At 39.2% G+C, this 18,663-nt stretch overlaps 1 protein-coding gene across 4 annotated transcripts; it reads right to left on the reverse strand.

The window, feature by feature from the left end:
- Window positions 1-3,342: 3,342 nt before the first annotated feature.
- On the reverse strand, window positions 3,343-9,129 carry LOC104084462 (uncharacterized). Of its 4 annotated transcripts, XM_070185748.1 has the most exons (4): window positions 8,934-8,950; window positions 7,497-7,527; window positions 6,560-7,422; window positions 3,343-3,740 (listed from the first exon to the last, which is right to left on the reverse strand). In XM_070185748.1, coding segments are annotated over exons 1-4 (1,068 nt in total). In that variant the 5' UTR covers window positions 8,936-8,950; the 3' UTR covers window positions 3,343-3,568. The 4 variants fall into 4 exon arrangements, with proteins under 4 accessions (XP_070041849.1, XP_070041850.1, XP_070041851.1 ...); XM_070185749.1 differs by lacking the exons at window positions 7,497-7,527; window positions 8,934-8,950 and adding an exon at window positions 8,976-9,129; XM_070185750.1 differs by lacking the exon at window positions 7,497-7,527 and having other exon boundaries at window positions 8,934-9,084.
- Window positions 9,130-18,663: the final 9,534 nt, after the last annotated feature.

Consider the following 18,663-nt stretch of genomic DNA (forward strand, 5'->3'; position numbering starts at 1 on the left):
TTCAAAAAGCATATCTTAATTTGTCTATGTCTTCTTTGTCTATTTGCACGTCTCTTCTTCTTTCCTTGGTCTTCTTCCCCAACAACATATGTATACATATTTAATTTTTTAATTTTTTTTTTTTAAGTTGACCGTTTGGCCCGCGACGGGACCGGTTCGGTCCCTGTCCGGTCTCTGGCGGGCCAAATGGTCACGGTCTTAGCGGGCTCAAAGCATAGGACCGACCCACGAGACTGGATCAAGTCCACTAAAACCGTCCTAACGGTCCTAGACCGTTTGGACCGCGGTCCCGTACTGATCCCGGGCCTGGACCGGCCCACTTGCCAGCCTTATGTGTGAGCAAGGCTTTTTTTTTTTCCTTCAATTTTCCGTTCTTTTTGTAGCCTAAATTTATCTTCCACGTTACACATTCTTTCTCGTTTTACCGCCCCATTCATCTCAATTCTCATTCCTTGCTCTTTATTTTATCTCTTGTACTTCCCCCCTGTTTAGAATAATTTTGGCTAAACTAAATTTATTTTTCTCTCTTTTTTATGCTATTTAACAAGTTAAGTTTACGCATGAATAAGAACAAAAATCAATTAATTATTATCCAACTTATGAGAAAACTGGTCTGAAAGTAGGTTTGCAATTTAATATTGAGATTTTTAAAACCTATTATTTCTAAATAAAAAAAAATTACACTCCAATTACTTCACTTTAAGCTTTCCTTAAAAACTTAGAAAGCTAATAGTTGAAGATAATAAACCGAGATATGAAAGCATGACGTGAATTTGGATATTTTATAAAGTTAGAAAAGTATTACTATCTATGTAAATCGAAGAGTATCATAGCTTAGACCCAATTTTGACGTGTTAAAATATTCAAAAAGCTTTACCAATTTTCTTTCTCTATTTTGATGGTGTATACAGAATATTTACCTAGTCAAAAAACTTGAATTGAGCTCATTTCGATTTGATAATTATGAACAGAAAATTGAATTAACTAGACCAAATTAATCCAAAATATACCTCGACTACAATTTGTGACTAGTGTTAGATTTACGCTAGAGCACCCATTAACTTCAAATTCTGAATCCGTCACTGTTTGCACGTCCTTTAAGAAAAAATTAAATTAAGTATTGAAAAATAATTTGGGGAATGAGTAGTTAATGATAAGGGTAAAACGGAGAAAAAAAAATTCTCTTGATTTAGTATAGTGGACAAGTAAAAGTGAAAATGTAATTTTAGTATAGTGGACAAACAAAAGTGAACGGATGGAGTATTATTTATATGATGAAAAATATAGTTTATCAATAATTTTTATTATTGACGCAGTAAACACGTGCAACACACGTACACTAAGACTAGTACTCAATAAATGTGTGTACCATTACATTTATTAATTAATGTTTTGCCACGATAAATGCAGATTTCATAGAAATGTATATTCATTTTTTCCACTTTATATAATTGAACCGACCAAATTAGAATTGAGAATGATGGCCCATTACTTTGTATTCGACATAATAACAATGTGAACTATGTCTATATGAACAAGTCACAAACTAAAACATGACATAAAAATCATAAATGTAAGTACATTACGGCAATTCAAGTCAGACTTTTTGTGAAGAAACTTTATCTTCCATTTTTTTTTAGCAAAGGGCAGTGCAGTGCTGTATCTTGCATTTATACATGTTCGAAAAAGGGCTAAATGGGTTTAGTTTAGACAACCTACCATATATTAGCAAAGGCCGGGTGAGATTCTTCTATATATTAGAATCAGACTTACATAACTATCCTATACGTGGCAGAATATACATTTTGACCTTGTCCAGAAAATACCTTTTTATCTTATCTACAACATAGAGAAAAGGGATGAAAGGAACTCTACTACATGGTTAGGGGAGATTAATTTTGACAGTGATGTGGAGATACTAAAGGAGATGAGCTTGTCAACATGTACAAGAAGACATAACAAAAAGAAAAAGGCAACTCGGTGCATTAACCTTCCGTCATTCGTAAGGTTCGGAGAAGGGCAAGATCACAAGGTTCAATTGTATGTAGTCTTACCCTGCATTTTTGCAAAACTACTCCTGGTCACATGGCAGCAACTTCACCAGTTATGTCAAGGCTCCCCTAACATCACGTTCTTAATTTATTCGACAAACATTTATGAAATTATCTACGCGCTCTAATCAAACTCCAAGTTCTAATTAATGTCTGCCTTGACTCATCCCTCATGCTCAACTACCCAAAAGCATTCCAACATACAATAATGCAACTATTGCTACAAGCCTACAACATGAAAATTGAGTAGATAACCTTAATTAAAGAGGTTGTGGCAGACACGAAAACCATACAAAAGAAAAGATAAAACAGGCAATCACGGTAAGAAGACTGTTATAGCCAGCCGTATGTCGGGCTAACTAGTGCGCAACTCGACCGTTTCACATAGCACATGTAACTTTTTATATGTATTGATATAAAGTAACTTTGTCTACCAAAACTTAAGAAATACGAAGAAATCAGACGTATGATGTCTTTATTGGAATTTGAACTTTAATCTTTTGTGATATTCACCAACTTCGTTGATCATTAAGTCGCACAATTCAAGTCAACTATAAGTCTTTTTTTTTTAACGAATGAAAGTCGTCTCCTTTAGAATGTGTCACAACAAAATAAAATGCTTTATTTGCATTTGGGAGGCAATGTGCTGCTGAGCCTTTACGATTACTTGCACAAGGTAGCTAATAGTCTGCTGTTATGGAACAAGATTTTCTTATATAGAAGTCAATAGTAGGCAATCAAAAATAATAATTTTCTAAATAATATTAGATAATTTAAATTAATGTTATCTTTATCCGCTACTATTTAACATTTTCTTATGAGTTATGTATTGAAGAAGAATGCATCTTACACCATATTTCATTTCGTCCCTTTGCCAGCAATATAAGTCGGGACCGCACGATTACCGGTCGACTTTGGCAGTCGTTTCATCAATTGTTGCCTTGCTTCCTCTCTTTTTTTCCTTATATAATAGTGGCGTTCAATCGGCTTGCTTGCACACACTTCAACTCATATATACGGGTTCAATCGGCTTGCTTGCACACACTTCAACTCATATATACGGGGTACCTGCCACCTCTCATCAAAATAGGTATACAGTAACTCTACCCATTAAGTACTAGGCAGATGCGAAAAATCAACTATCGTGTTTTTTGTTTTTTGCTAGAATTTGAATCCTGTTCTCCCTAGTTTTCACCTACTTTATTAACGGTTAGGCCTCATCCTTGAGTGTACATTAAGCAGTAAACTATTTCCTTTTAACTAAAAGCATATTTCAAGAAAAGGCAAGAGGTAAAACAGAAAGCGCCTAACATGGCGCAGCAATAGTTTTCCATCAAATTCAAGAGCAAATTGCATCTAGTTAGTTGAATTACTTCACCTAATGAGCAAATACAACACAACTATGGTTGCAGGTTCCTCTCAAAGAAGCATGCATAGAATACAAGATTTTATGGAAGTCAAACCTTGCGACAACCTTTTACGCAGAACACAAGGGGACAAAGGCTGTAAGCAGAATATTACTTATAAGCATTCAGTGCCATAACCTTGCATTGTTCATTCATGGCCAAGAGTTGTGCCTCTTTCTTGTCAAGAAGAGCTGTCAACCTCACATTCTCTTCCATAAGTTTTTGGACCTCAACCTCTTTCTGCATCTTCTCGCTCTCCAATTGGGTTGTTTTCGCAGTTAACCTGGTTCACATAAAACAAACTGAACACATAAAAAATTCACGGATATGGGACCTTAGCATTTGTTAATTACAACGATATACTATTCGTGACATATAAAACAAACTTTTACAATTATCATTCTTGCGAGGACCACTACTCTTAATGTTCCGGAGAAGAAAAACCAAGTATTAGCCACTAGATGTGCTTAGACTTCTATTCTCGTGCATCAAATTAGCGTGAGATATATATAATTAATTAGTATTACACTATTATGACCATTAGGAAGGCAGCGGCAATCAACAAAGCCAGTTGTAAGGAGCACAAAATTTCGCTCTAATACAGCAAGAAACCAAAGACATGCTCTGCTCTTTGGGATCTTCCCAATGGTGTTTCAGAACACAGTGTTGGGCTAAGCCAGCCCACATACACTCTTATCATGGTGTTATATTGTCCGCTTTGGATCACGTCCATACAATTTTTGCCGAAAGGCCTCAAACCATTAAAGAATATTCCTACACCTTTTTTGTAGCTTATTTTCTTATCAACGGGACTTCGTTGGCACACCCAACAGTCTCCTGCTCGAACTAAGTACCTCATGGTACATCACCAAGATATATGGGATTATCGGGAGAATGCTACCCACATTATCTACGTACTTATGGACACCAAAATCCACAAGCTTCTTGTGCGTGCGTCTCCAACTATGGGCAAATGCAGTAATTTGGACGGTAGACAAGCAAAGGCAGTAAGCCGACCGTTCCACGCCATCACTCCGACATTTCTATACTTGTATCACTAAGTTGTCGACTGTCGACTCTGACACCCGATATAAGGCTAAGCTAACCTAAAAGACACTGTTAACAGTTGTGATGTTGTCTACTTTAGGCTAAACCCACACAGTTTTTCCAAAGGCCTCACACCATTAAGAATATCTCCTGCCTTATACGTAGCTTATTTTTCTTATCAACCTCCAATGTAGGACTTTGTTCGCACATCAACACACAGCAGCGGAATTTTATCAAATAGCTTATAGAAATCCTGATTTTCATGTCACATTCTTTCCCTTTGAACTGCACTTTCTAATTTTCATGACACACTCTTTTATTCTATACTGCTTGGTAACTTCAACATACAGGAAAGTAAAACAGGAATGACATACGGGCAGAATATATTAGTCGGTTACAAGTGTACAGAACTTCAACATTCGAGTTTACGCCAGGCTAGATGATTCAACAATACATCCCCCGCAAATTGCAGGGCCGACCTGAATTTTTAGCCTAGTCAGAAAAGTATATCCAGATAAAAAATGGATAAAACACCAAGCAGAGAAGAAGTAATCCCCCCACCCACCCACCCCCAGCAGGGAAAATCAACCCCATTGTGAGAAGCAAAAAGGAACATTTCAAGAACTCTAGGTCTCCTAAGCAAGAACATTATCTAACATAAACCAGCATTAACATCATTTGGAAACTTTAAGAGTCAGGATGATGTTAGACTTTTCATGGCAATTTGAAGACAAATTATAGAGACCAAGTGGAGATGGAGTGACGTGACGATTGTATAATCTACCCGCACACAGTGTTTATGAAGGATAAAGTTCGATAGAGAGAGAAAGAGAACTGGGAAAGGAACGGAAGGTGATAGAGACCCTATACAAGCAAATCACTTAGTGCATTAAGTTACAATAAAAGTAATACAGTAATTATATGATCATTACCACTTAAATCTAAACAAAATGAATGATTATTAAATTATACGTGAATTAAACTATAATTTCAAATACATCGAAGAGAAGCGGAAAAGACAAGATATACTACACTTTGTAGTTAATTCTTTTTTGGATAACAGAGAAATCCCTGAGAACAAGTGGCGTAAGGTTCGAAACTTGGGAGATAATGAGTCCACCCCTACCCTTCCCCACTTGAATACCAGGCCTTTGTTTGCAACAAACTTTGAATACATGACATGCGCCTAATCCACAAACCACGCGTTGCGCTCATACTAATAGACCAGAGCCCTAGGGGCACTGCACTTTACTATTAATAAAATAACTTAGTTCCAAATTTCAATTAAAAATCACTTAGAAAGAGGATAAGCTGACTTTATGTAGAGGTTGAAGAAATATAACATACACTTAATATTTTAGAACTAAAATTCGGCGATTTGAATTGTCCATAATGCAAGTTTCAATCTTCTAGTCTTAGTGATCAGTTCAGATTTTATTAAGAACTATTAGTCCAGCATCTTGATTTGTAATATTGGTAGAAGGTGATTAATCACTACTGTCATTAGTTAAATCAAAGAAAAGCTTTATAAACCTGCAGTCAAACCTTCTCGTTCTAAGTTATGTGCCCTAGGACATGCCATAGCGCTAGTTTATATTCAACTTTGCACTGGAAGAAAAAAGGGATGGGTTTTCATTCTTAATCCAAACAATCTACTTCATTTTGTCTTTCAGATTCTATTGTTTCTGCACATATCAGAAAAGCTGAGAACAAACAACCTAGTGCCTGATACATGGTATGAACCATATGACCGACATTCAAAGAGAATTAATTATAACCCACTCCATCAAAGAACACTCAGGTGTCGTGGGAGAAACATGGCTAGAAAAGATGCTTAAGGGTTTTGAATCTGTTGACATAAATTCAAAATCTAGGTGAATTGGTAAGCAACTTGTTCAGAAAGGTATTTTATGTCAGTACATTATTAGTCTCTTCCGATAGCACACGCACACTGACCGCGAGTACGCAGAGAACATGATTAAACAGATGATTAAACAGATCTGCCTTCATTTTATGATAACGGATGTTATGTTCGAGTGAAAGGGTTATACTGACCTTTCAAAAAGCCTTTCAATTGTCTGGAATTGCTTTTCTGATGACAGAAGAGTTTCTCTGACACTAACGAGACTGCTGACATAGGATTTTAGAGACTCAAAATCTCTTTTAACACGAGAAAGCTCCTGCTCATTTTCTGCAGCTCGCTGCCTCTGTCTAGAAGTTTCTTCGACCAAATCTTCAACTCTCTGGCGCATCTCATTCAAGATACAATTTGTACCCAAAGCAAACCTTTCCATCTCTTCTAACTTACCTGACATATTTTCAATCTGAAGCGCCTTTCTTTGAATATCTTCACGACCTATTGTTACCTTCTCCTTCTCTAAAGCAGTTTCAGATTCAGCCATTATAGCCCTCTTGACAAGATTTTCCATAACATCTGTAACCATTTGTACACTGGTGAGTAATTCGCTCGTATAAGATCCATCTTGTTCATCAAAGGAATCTTGTTTACTCATAAGTTTAATCCATGTGTCATCATCAGCATCACTAAAAGACGAGAGATCTATGTCCCTTGACCAACTAGACAACGGTACACCATTTTTATCAATAATTCCTACTCCATCTAGTTCTTTTATACCGCAGGACGTATGGGCCAAATCAGGAACAGCCATGACTCTAGCTTTAGCTTTCAAATACGTCATTAATGTTGCAGCAGTTCTAACTCTACGCCAAAGTACATCTAACTCCTTTTTTGTATTTTCTTCTGACCCCTGAATACAAGCTTTTACATCTAATAGTTTTGCTTGCAAAGCATCTACTTGAGACTGGTTTTTCTCCATCTCTTGCTTCCAACTAACTTGTGTTTGGCTCAGTTGGTACTTTAAATCTGAAAAATCAATATCTTCCTCAGCCGACATCACCTGTTACAACAACAACAACCCAGTGAGATCCCACAAGCGGAGTCTGGGGAGGATAGTGTGTACGCAGACCTTACCCCTACTCCGGAGGAGTAGAGAGGCTGTTTCCTGTAGACCCTCGGCACAAGAAGGAAAGAGACAGTGTATCAGTAACAGCAAAGGAATTTAGAAAGGTAACACCAGCAACGCAATAACCAGAAAATAGAGAGAAAAGTAATAACACTAAGCGGTAACAAGGCACAGTACTACCAACATCACCTGTTATAAATTCAAATTAGGAACTTAGATCATTAAGATCTAACAACACTAGGAAGTAGCAACACGTACACAAAAATCATCTCAGAAGTCTTAGGTGCTTTTTGGCCAAGTCAAAAAGAAAAAGAATCAAATGCAAATAATGAATAAGACGGTAAATTTTGACTAACAACATATTATCTTTCTCATCCACTCCCTTCCTTTCTTTCTTGTTCGTTCTAACCAAACAACTCCCAAGTTCAATCACTACAACACAATTCTTGATATACAGATAATGCATCGTAAATACATGAACAAGTTCTTTGTAGCGCAATGCACTTCCAATTTTGTCCAAAAAATACAAAACACATTCTAAACAACAACAACAACATACCCAGTGTAATCCCACAAGTGGGGTCTGGGGAGGGTAGTGTGTATGCAGACCTACCTTTACCTTGAGAAGGTAGAGAGGTTGTTTCGACAGACCCTCGGCAAAACACATTCTAAAACAAACAATGAATAATGTTTTCTGTAAGATGAGAAGGAATATTTACATATTCCCCTAGCAAAAACAGAATACTTCTATCAGAAACTACACTAAGAAGATAGTGTCCCTTAAGCTCAACTTCTACCAGTGTTTCTTTGACATCAAATTTACAGAATTCATATTTTGAATCTATAAGATATATTTATATATTTAAGTTCAAATCCCAGAGGAGGAAAAAAACACTAAGTGGAATAGGCGAGGTGCGTCCAAGCTGACTCACACACCACCCAAAATAATATAACTAAATTTATTGAAGTTCAAGATAAACTCTTAGTAAAACTGACACACTATGAAATCATACCAATCCATTGCCAAATCCACCAGTTACATACCCAAGAGAAGAAACTAAAAACTATCCCCCTTTTTATAGATATATCAAAAGAATTCACTTACAAAGTACAAAATGTTGCTTTTGGCAGTGAGTTCAAGAAAATACTAAAGACAGCATTTTTAGTCCAACCCAACTTTCAATTTGGCCTCTTTAACAAATCCAATAGAACCCCAAGATAGAATCTTTATAATTTGTCCCTCCACAAAAATATCCAAAGCCACCAAGAAAATAAAAATCAGATTTTTACCCAATAAAGCAAACACAATTATCATAAAAATAAATCCCACTAATACTCAATAATTTATCTTTTAATGAAATAAAGGAACCAAAATGAACACAAGATCAAAAAATTAGCAAGGAAGAAAAAATTAGCAGGTAAAATCTGAGCGAAAAAGAACATACATTTTGTTAGGAAAAATTCCAAAAGCATAGAAAAAGAGGCACCTTGTAATTTAATTGAAAAAATAAATTGAGAGCTTTCGATTGTTAGGCAGGTGATGATGATGATACTGCTCGAACACGCGTTGTGTGGAGGATGGATATTGAAGGAATTTGGTAAAGATAGCTTCAAGTTCTTGTTTGTCTGTCTTTTTCAGTTTTGCTTTACAGAAATTGTATTTGTATCCCCTAAACTTTGATTAATTACAGATTGGGTATCACTTCCATTTGAGCCTTTGCAATTTGTATCTTATAGCATGTTTGACTAAGCTTCTATAATTAGCTTATTTTGAAATATATTTTTAAAAAATATATTTTGATGAAAAATAATTTGTACTTGATTAATTAATTTGAAAAATACTTTTGAGCAGTAATTAGTGTTCTCGGCTAAGCTTTTAAAAAGTATTTTTAAGTGTATTTTACCAAAAATATTTTTTTCGAACTACTTCTGATCCTACTTAGAAGTGCTTTCTTTCCTTCTAAAGTCTTGGCCAAACAAACTATTATTCTCACCAAAATCTATTTTTTGAATCAAATAATTACGAGAGTCAAATAATTTTTCAATACGTCTAAAAAATTTAAAAAAAATAGTTTTTATCTTTAAAATTGATTTTATGATAGTTTTATTTATATTATATTCATTGAATTTTATTTTTAAATTTTATTTTCATATAATATTTGATGTTAGAGTTGGAAAGGTTAAAATCAAATCTAATCGCGCATTTTTTATAAAAAAAATATTAAAGAATTGTGGGTCAAAGTTTAGTACATGTCGAATGTCATGCGGTTGTTATTGGATATATATGGTAATGGCATCGCTCGTGACAGTTATTGACTTTGGCAATGGAACATTGGTGCCTCGTATATGTTTACTCGTAAAATGGTGTAGTTGAATTTATACGTGGTTAATAGACAAGTGAATCGATTTGATCCCAAGTTGATAAATAAATTAAATAAGAATGCAAGACTTAGCATTGAAATCGAGATAAGACAGCAGATAGCTTGGTTCCAGGATCAGAGTTTTCGAAGGCAGTAATAACAATATTAATAAGCAAGAAACAAAATGTTATTGAGTTTTTGAACAATATATAACATGAGTTTGCCAGTAAATTTCCCTCCTTACAATGGCTGTTGAACTCACTATTTATAGTTGCACATAGGGAACAAGGTCCTAGGATCAAGCCCCTCTTAAATGATAATTATGGGGGCCATTGAATTATATGTAACGGCAAGCTATTAATGTCATACTCTGTAACGGATTATGTACTTAATGCTATAGAATATTCTCTATTGAATGTTACCGGGTGGCAGGTATTTATTTGTCTTTATGGGCAACATTCCCTTAGGGGACAACCGAGATTGCTACCCCCGGACTTTATTTCCATCTGTCTCGCTTTGCGAGTATTTAATATGAACATATTTTGCCCTATACAGATAGTCTTCCTACTTTCCGGTGGCACGTCCTTTTGTCACCGGGAAGGTGGTGTAGATACAAATACCTTTCTTGGCGGGAAATTCTCTGACCCCCTCTGAAAAGTTTCTGACGCTTGATTAGATGCACGTCTCTCTATATTTAATGTCCCGAACACGCGACATCCCACGATTCAGTAACTCCCACACATGGGTTGTTGGTGTATATCCTTCTTCCATCCATCCTTCTAGCATCCCTGTTGTGAAGGAAGACTATGGTTGCCACGATTTGAACATCATCGCTCCTGATCTAGCGGAGCAGGTAACCTTCCTTAAGAAGGGTTTTACGTACGTTTACACGTACCCCTTCACTTTGGGCCCGTTCTCATTGAGCGGGGGGGAGGGGGGCTTGACTCCGTTATCTTGGAGTTTTGGTTCCGTTACCAGGTCTGCTTGGCACAGGTGAGCCCTTCTATGTGGCAGATGGTCGCATGTCTTCGGCGTCTATGCCGGGAGATGGGGAAGAGCTCTCCGTGGCTCGACTAATGAACCTTTATTCCCCCAAAATTTTCCATGGGGGAATGATGAATTTCAGCAAATGTGGTCACCATGCTCTGTTCACTAGCATGGATGATGACCACAACCGTGGATAGATGGAGCGGTTCATTGTAGTTGCCACCAGGTACATCATCCCGGCCATAACTCCGTTCTTTCCTGAATCATGGAATCGTACACGTAAGTACAACGTCTGTCCTTTCTTCTAGTTAAAGGTTGTTCCATGCTATCGCTGATCATTCTTTTTTTATTATTTCAGCAATTCGGTGGACACCACCAAGGGTTAAAGGTTTGGACCAGTGAGTCCAGAAGATTTTGGATGTCACCACGCCTTAAACCTGTAGTGGAAAGAACTGGCCCTCAAATATGGGTGGAAGGCCAAAAATCATGGTAAGTTGATTCTCGAACTTATCTTGTTTTCATCTCACATATAAGAAAATCGGCTAACTTTTTCCTTTGTTGAATTCAGGTCTTCCACAGGGCTCTGTTACTGTCCCTGAGGAGGACAGTTTGGCTTACCCCGCAGATGCGGTGAGGTTGATGCATGAGGCCTTCACTCGAACGGGTGTTGTCGCACCTGCTTCCGGTGCAGGTGCTTCCTTTCGGAGTCCCCGACCGGAGAACAAGCAACAAAAAATGTGATGTTCCTCTACGGCCGAGGGTAAAAATAAAAGGCGAAGAGCATCGTGCCTGAGCCTGTTGTAGCCACTGTAGTGATCGATGATAATGGGGAAGCCAGTGATGAAGGGGCTTCCCTACATAGGAGACGACGACCTTCATCAGCTCAACAGAATGCTCAATTTGCTGAGCTAATAATATAACTGATGACGACGCCTCAGCGCTCTAGGGGGAATTTGATATGATAAAGCATGCCAACTCCCGTGTCCGATCCCCAATCGCTGCTCCTGGTACTGTGAGGCTGAGTACCGGGCCTCTTCCATCTTCGGTTGATGAGCAACCAATAACTAGCACTGCTTTTGTCGCAGCTGCTTCTCAACCTACAACGCCATCAGCTTCATCTCCTTCTTCACAACCAGCAACTATTATATCATTTCCACTGGCCGCAGACACTCGAGAGAAGGATGTCCCTCCTTCCAAGTACCCAGTCCATGCAAATTTGGGGCATAACTATTCGGCCCCCTCCGCAGATCCTCAGAGGAGGAGGAACGTCTCCCTATCAGTTTCTACCGAATTTCATCTGTTGTTCCAGCCGGTGGAACTTGCTAATTACCTGAAGCCTTTGGCTTCAGAGAAAGATAGGAATAAAATACATTCTCTCCCGGGAGAGTGTATGGTAAACAATGCCATGCACAACGCAGCAGCGGTATGATCTTTATTCCTTCTACTATTTTTTCTAGCTTTGCTATGACATGATTTTTTTATTTGAACTTTTGTTCTTCAGGATAACTTCCTTGCTTCCGAGGGCCTTCAAAGGTTGATCCTCGATAAAGAAAAACTCACCTCCGAGAGGGATCGGCTTTTGGTCGAGCGAGATCAAATTGTTGCTCGCCTCCCGGAACTGGAAGCACAAGCTGCCAAGGCCGCTGAGTTGGAGGCTCGGTTGCAGCAGAGCGAGCAAGAAGTGGTGACCCTCAGTCAAGAGACCACCCTGTTAAGGGTACAACTTCAAGAGGCCAAAGCAAAATGGTCTGAGGTCCAAAATGTTATTCTTGCAGCTGTTGATCGTAAGACTGCCTCTACTGAAAGAATAAATAATTTGGAGGCAGCCTTGAACTCCAAAACTGAAGAGACTGCTGCTGTAGAGGAGAAGTATAATAAGGTCATGGAGCATAATAAGGTTTATAACTCCACTATCCGTGACCTTGATATTAGCTTTCAAGCCGCTAGATCCGAGCAAAATAAACTTTTGACCGAGGTTGACTAGCTTTAGGAAGAGCTTCAGTGCCGAGCGGCTTCCCTCATTGTTGAAAAATCATATTCTATGTATAGCATGAGGATAAAAATCTTGGAATAGGCCCAAGCAGGTGATGCCGAGACCACTAAGGCCCGTGAACTGGAGTCAACTACTCGAAGGGGTCTCTCGTTCCAACCTAATGCGATTGATTCCTTTGATTTCGGTTCTGAGTTCTTGGGAACTGAAGAAGAACTTGAAGGGGATGATGATGAAGGTCAAGACCTCGAGCCAGTGGCAGATCCACCTACTTTTCATAGGGCGCAGATGCTTGTCTTCCCCCGAATTCTGGGGATGCAGTAGTTTAGCTTTTTTTGCTTTCTTTCCTTTTTGTTTTTTACTTCATACTTTGGTACTTGTGTTGCATCGCACGTTGTTATATAGAAGTACTTTTTCGTTTAAGTATTGTGCAAGTTTTTCTCTTTGCGTCGAATTATGCAAGGCTTCGGGTGCATTTTCCCCCGGTAGCATTTTGATTCCGGGCATAAGTTCTTCCGGAACCAATTTACTGTGAGGATTTCATAAGAGTGCGCCCTCTTATTTTTACAGTGCTCTTGAAGAGTATGTCTCATGTTCATTCTGGCACTAGCATTTGAAGTACTTGTTTAACTTTTAAAATGATAAAATTATTTTATCGTTCGGACAAGAAACAAGATAAAAATAAAAGGACTTTACTTTATTCCTTCCATTTTCAAAAGTACATAAGCATTCATTGTGCTAAAAAGAAATTGCCATTACTTGTGGCTAATTTATACAACTTATTTCTACGGGGCTGGCCGTGCAGTCACCGGTCCCCATGATAAAACTTTGTTCTCGGATTTCATAGTCCTTGTTGATGTGGCAGTCATGTTGTCGTATTCTCATATCATTCCCCCCTAGTGTTCAAATGCGAAGAATGCGAATTTGAACAGTGAAAGTCTTGCTCCTTTGAAGAATCCACTAGTGAATCGTTGGATATCCTTTGGTTCGATAGTTAGCTTCGCTTCCCGTTAGGAACTTTGCTACATAGCCAAATATTACCTAACCACCCCCGGTGACTTGCGCTCGTGAAAGGTCGGGTAACCTTTGGCCCGATAGCAAGCTTTATTTCCCAGTAGGAACTTTGCTATCGAGCAAAGGATTATCTAACTGTCCTGTAGTGGCTCATTGCTTGCGTGCCTTATCATTTAAAGGTCTTATTTACGTTGACGAAGCTTCCTTCGTAGTATGATTTTCGTTGCTGCCTCGTTAAAAACCTTGCCAGAAAAACCCAATTGGGACAAAAATTGGATGAAGGAAAAAATGGTGCAGCACATACTTTCAGTATAGGCGATGCTTATCAACAATAGCATCTTTTGAGGTGTGCCACATTCTAGTTTCTCGGGAACTTTACTCCGTCTTGATTCTCTGATTCGTATGATCATTTTTCAGTGACAGCTGAAACCCAGTAGGGTCCTTCCCATGTTGGACCTAGCTTTCCTACGTTGAGATCCCGTGTATTTTGAGTTACTTTCCTTAAAATCAAGTCTCCTATTTTGAAAATAATGGAGATTGGCTCTTCGATTGTAATATCTTTTCATTCTCTGTTTTTGGGCCGCCATCCTTATATGTGCCAAGTTCCTGCATTCGTCCAGCAGCTCCAATATGATCAATAATGCTTCATTGTTCGCTTCTTCATCCGCCCGGAAGTATATCATGGTAGGTTCTCCTACTTCCATCGGGATCAAGGCTTCTGCTCTGTATACGAGAGATAAAGGTGGCTCCCCTGTGCTCGATTTTGCCATTGTTCGATAAAGCCCATAGCACTCCCAGTAGCTCTTCGGGCCATTTGCGTTTGGCTGCTTCCAATATCTTTTTGAGATTTTGGATAATCACCTTGTTTATTTATTCTGCTTGACCATTTGTGCTCGGGTGATAAGGTGATGATGTGATTCTTTTGATTTTCAGGTCTTCAAGGAATTTTGTGACCTTTGTGCCTATAAATTGTGGCACGTTGTCGCAGGCTATCTCTTTTGGTATCCCGAACCTACAAATTATGTTTTCCCACAAGAAATCTACCACTTCGCGCTCGCCAATTTTCTGGTAAGGACTTGCTTCAACCCACTTAGAAAAGTAGTTAGTTAAAATCAAAAGAAATCTTACCTTACCGGGGGACGGCGATAGCGGACCGACTATGTCCATTCCCCACTTCATGAATGGTCAGGGTGACAGAACCGAGTGCAATAACTCTGTCGGTTGGTGCATCAAGGATGCATGGCATTGACAGTTATCATATTTTTGAACATGATGCTTAGCGTCTTGTTCCATCCGGGGCCAGTAGTATCCTGCCCTAATGAGCTTTAATACCAAGGAGTCCGCACCCAAGTGATTTCCACAGATCCATTCGTGAACTTCTCTCATGACGGAATTAGCTTTAGAGGCTCCTAAGCATCGAGCCAACGGGCCTTGAAAAGTTTTTCTATACAATTGACCTCCCCTAAAGCAGTATTGAGCTGCTTTAGTATGTAGCGCCCGAGATGCCTTAGGATCTTCAGGTAACTTTCCATGCTCGAGATAGCCAATGATATCATTCCTCCAGTCCCAAACCAAATTGGTCGCGTTTACTTCATAATAGTCGTCTACGTCCAATACCGAATGCATAAGCTGCACGACCGTATCGGAGTCCGATCCCTTTATTTCTGTGGACGATCCCAGATTGGCTAGTGTGTCTGCTTTCACGTTTTCTTCCCTCGGGATGTGGGTTATTGACCATTCCCTGAACAGTGCGAGGAGAGCCCGGACTTTCACTACATATTATTTCATGCATTCCACTTTGACTTCGAAGATTCTGTAGACCTCATAACCTCGGAGTCCAGTCCCCAGGCCAGCTCGAGTCCTGCAATCAAAGCCTCATACTCGGCTTCATTTATAGTTAGAGGAGTAGTTCTTATGGCATGCCTTAGGGTTTCTCCCTAAGGCGTGATTAGTACTACACCGAGTCTGGACCCTTTCACATTGGAAGCTCCGTTAGTGAACAAGGTCCAGACTCCTGATGTCGATTCTGACACCATCACTGCTTATTTGGTAGCCAAAGGCAGCAATCCTGGACTGAAATCGGCCACAAAGTCGGCCAAAACTTGTGATTTAATCGTAGTTCTTGGTTTATATTCTATGTTAATTTCACTCATTTTGACTATCCATTTGGCCAGTCGACCTGAAAGTTCATGTTTGTGAAGAATATTCCGCACGGGAAAGGTTGTCACCACGTCTATCGGATGACATTGGAAATAAGGCCTAAGCTTTCGAGCGGCGACTACGAGAGCTAAGGCTAATTTTTCGAGATATGGGTAGCAAGTTTCTGCTCCCATTAAAATTTTACTAACATAATAAATAAGAGATTGTGTACCCTCATCTTCACAGACTAAAACGACACTTACCGCTACCTCCGAGACTGTTAAGTAAATCGGCAATTGTTCGCCTTCCTCCAATTTCCATAATAATAGAGGGCTCGATAAATACCTTTTCAAATCCTTCAGAGCCTGTAGGCATTCTGGAGTTCATTCGAAGTTGTTCTTCTTTTTGAAAAGTGAAAAGAAGTGATGATATTTTTCTGAAGACCGGGAAATGAATCTGCCTAAAGTGGCCAGTCTTCCTGTCAACCTTTGAACCTCTTTCATGTTTGATAACTGGTCAGGGATGTCCTCGATGGCTTTAATTTTTTTAGGATTAACTTCGATCCCCCTTTGTGACACTAGAAATCCTAAGAATTTACTAGAGTTGACTTCGATTACACACATTTCGGGGTAATTAAGCTTCATGTTGTGCTTTCTTAGGATGTCAAAGGTTTCTTGCAGGTGTTTAAGATGATCATCTGTGTTTAAAGACTTAACCAGCATATAATCTATATAAACTTCCATGGTTTTCCCAATTTGTTTCTCAAACATTTTATTTACAAGCCTCTAGTAAGTGGCCCCGGCATTCTTAAACCTGAAAGGTATCACATTATAGCAATATGCGCCGAAGTTCGTTATGAATGAAGTTTTTTACTGATCCTCCTGGTTCATCTTGATTTGGTTGTACTCAGAATAAGTATCGAGGAAACTCATTAACTCGTGCCCGACCGTCACATCAATTATTTGATAAATATTTGGCAGTGGGAACGAGTCTTTTGGGCATGCCTTATTTATATCATTATAATCTACGCACATGCGAAATTTATTCTTCTTCTTTGGAATTACTACTATATTAGCTAGCCAATCAGGATACTTTACGTTCCAAATTGAACCGATATCAAGCAATCGAGTTACCTCTTCTTTGATGAATTTGTTTATGACCTTGGCAATAGGGCGTTTCTTCTGCCTTACCAGAGGGATGTTAGGATCCAATCTTAACTTATGCACAACTACTTCTGGCGGAATACCTGTCATATCCGCATGCGACCACGCAAAACAATTAATGTTAAATTTATGGAATTCTATAAATCATGACCTGAGCTTGGGGTTTAGTCATGTCCCCAAGTGGAACTTCCTCTCTAAGAGTTTCTCAAAGAATGCGACTTGTTCGAGTTCTTCCGCTGTAGATTTGGTTGCGTCCGTTTCTTCTGGTACTTGGAAATATCTTGGTACGTGATAAGATTCTGATGACTCCTCCCCCATGTTGTCTTCGTTTGGCTCGAGAGCATGTACCAGCTCCTGTAATTGCTATGCTGCATGCTCTTTCTCTTTGCTACTGGAAACTGAGATCGCGTTCATCTCCCTTGTTGCCGGTAGATCTCCTCTTATATGTTTAACTCCCTCCGGGGTTAGGAATTTCAGAAGTTGATGGTATGTTGATGACACAGTCTTCATCTCATGCAACCATGGTCTTCCAAGAATAATATTGTAACCCATATCGTCATCTACTACTTCGAAAAGGGTCGTCTTCATTACCCCATCGCATTTGTGGGCAGTAGGATTTCCCCTCGGGTTGTTACACTTGCCAAATTGAACTCGACGAGGAGCTTTGTGGCCGAAATAATGCTTCCGGTTAGCTTGGTTTATTCCAGCACTCTCCACTGGATAATGTTTGCTGAACTCCCTGGGTCCACCAAAACACGTTTAATCTTAAAATCTAAAAAACTAAGAGAAATTACCAAGACATCGTTGTGTAGTAGTAGGAGTCCATCCGTGTCCTCCTCCGTGAAGGTGATTTCATCCTTAGCGACTTCCTAGAGTCTCTTGCTATGGGTCATCGATACCTTCGTCTTTTTTCGCTGCCGAGAAAGTTACACTATTAATTTCGTTCCCCCTGAAAATCATGTTGATCGTCAGACGAGGGGGATCTTCTCTTGCTTTCGAGGGTTCAGCGTTATCCCTGTTGCGACCGTAGTTATTTTTAGCCCAGTCACTTAAGAACTCTCTAAGATGTCTATTTTTCAACAATGTTGCCACCTCCTCACACAAATGTTGGCAGTCCCCAGTCTGTAGGCCGTTGATCCCATGGTACTCGCACCATAAATTAGGATCCCTCTCCACGAATTTCTTCAATAAGACTGACTCAATCTCGTGTGAAGATAAGTTGTTTCCCTTCACCGTCGTTGTATAGGTGGTGATGTGCTCCTGAGGATCCGAAGTCCCATCATATTTTGGCATGTCTGGCATCTTGAACCGCTTCGGAATCAACTCTGGTGTCGCGCTTGGTTTGAAGGGCAACTGAGTGTATTTCTTTGAATCCGGTCCTTTCAATACTGTGGCGCACCCGGGATTTGGTCCATTCGAGTGTTTATTTCCCTCATAAACCGCATGAGTTTGATTTTGAAGGGATTATTCTCATTATTGTTACCATATCCGCTACCATTTCCCCCAGCCCTGTCGAAGCCGA

Source organism: Nicotiana tomentosiformis, chromosome 9 (genome assembly GCF_000390325.3).
Source record: "Nicotiana tomentosiformis chromosome 9, ASM39032v3, whole genome shotgun sequence".
Classification (NCBI taxonomy): domain Eukaryota; kingdom Viridiplantae; phylum Streptophyta; class Magnoliopsida; order Solanales; family Solanaceae; genus Nicotiana; species Nicotiana tomentosiformis.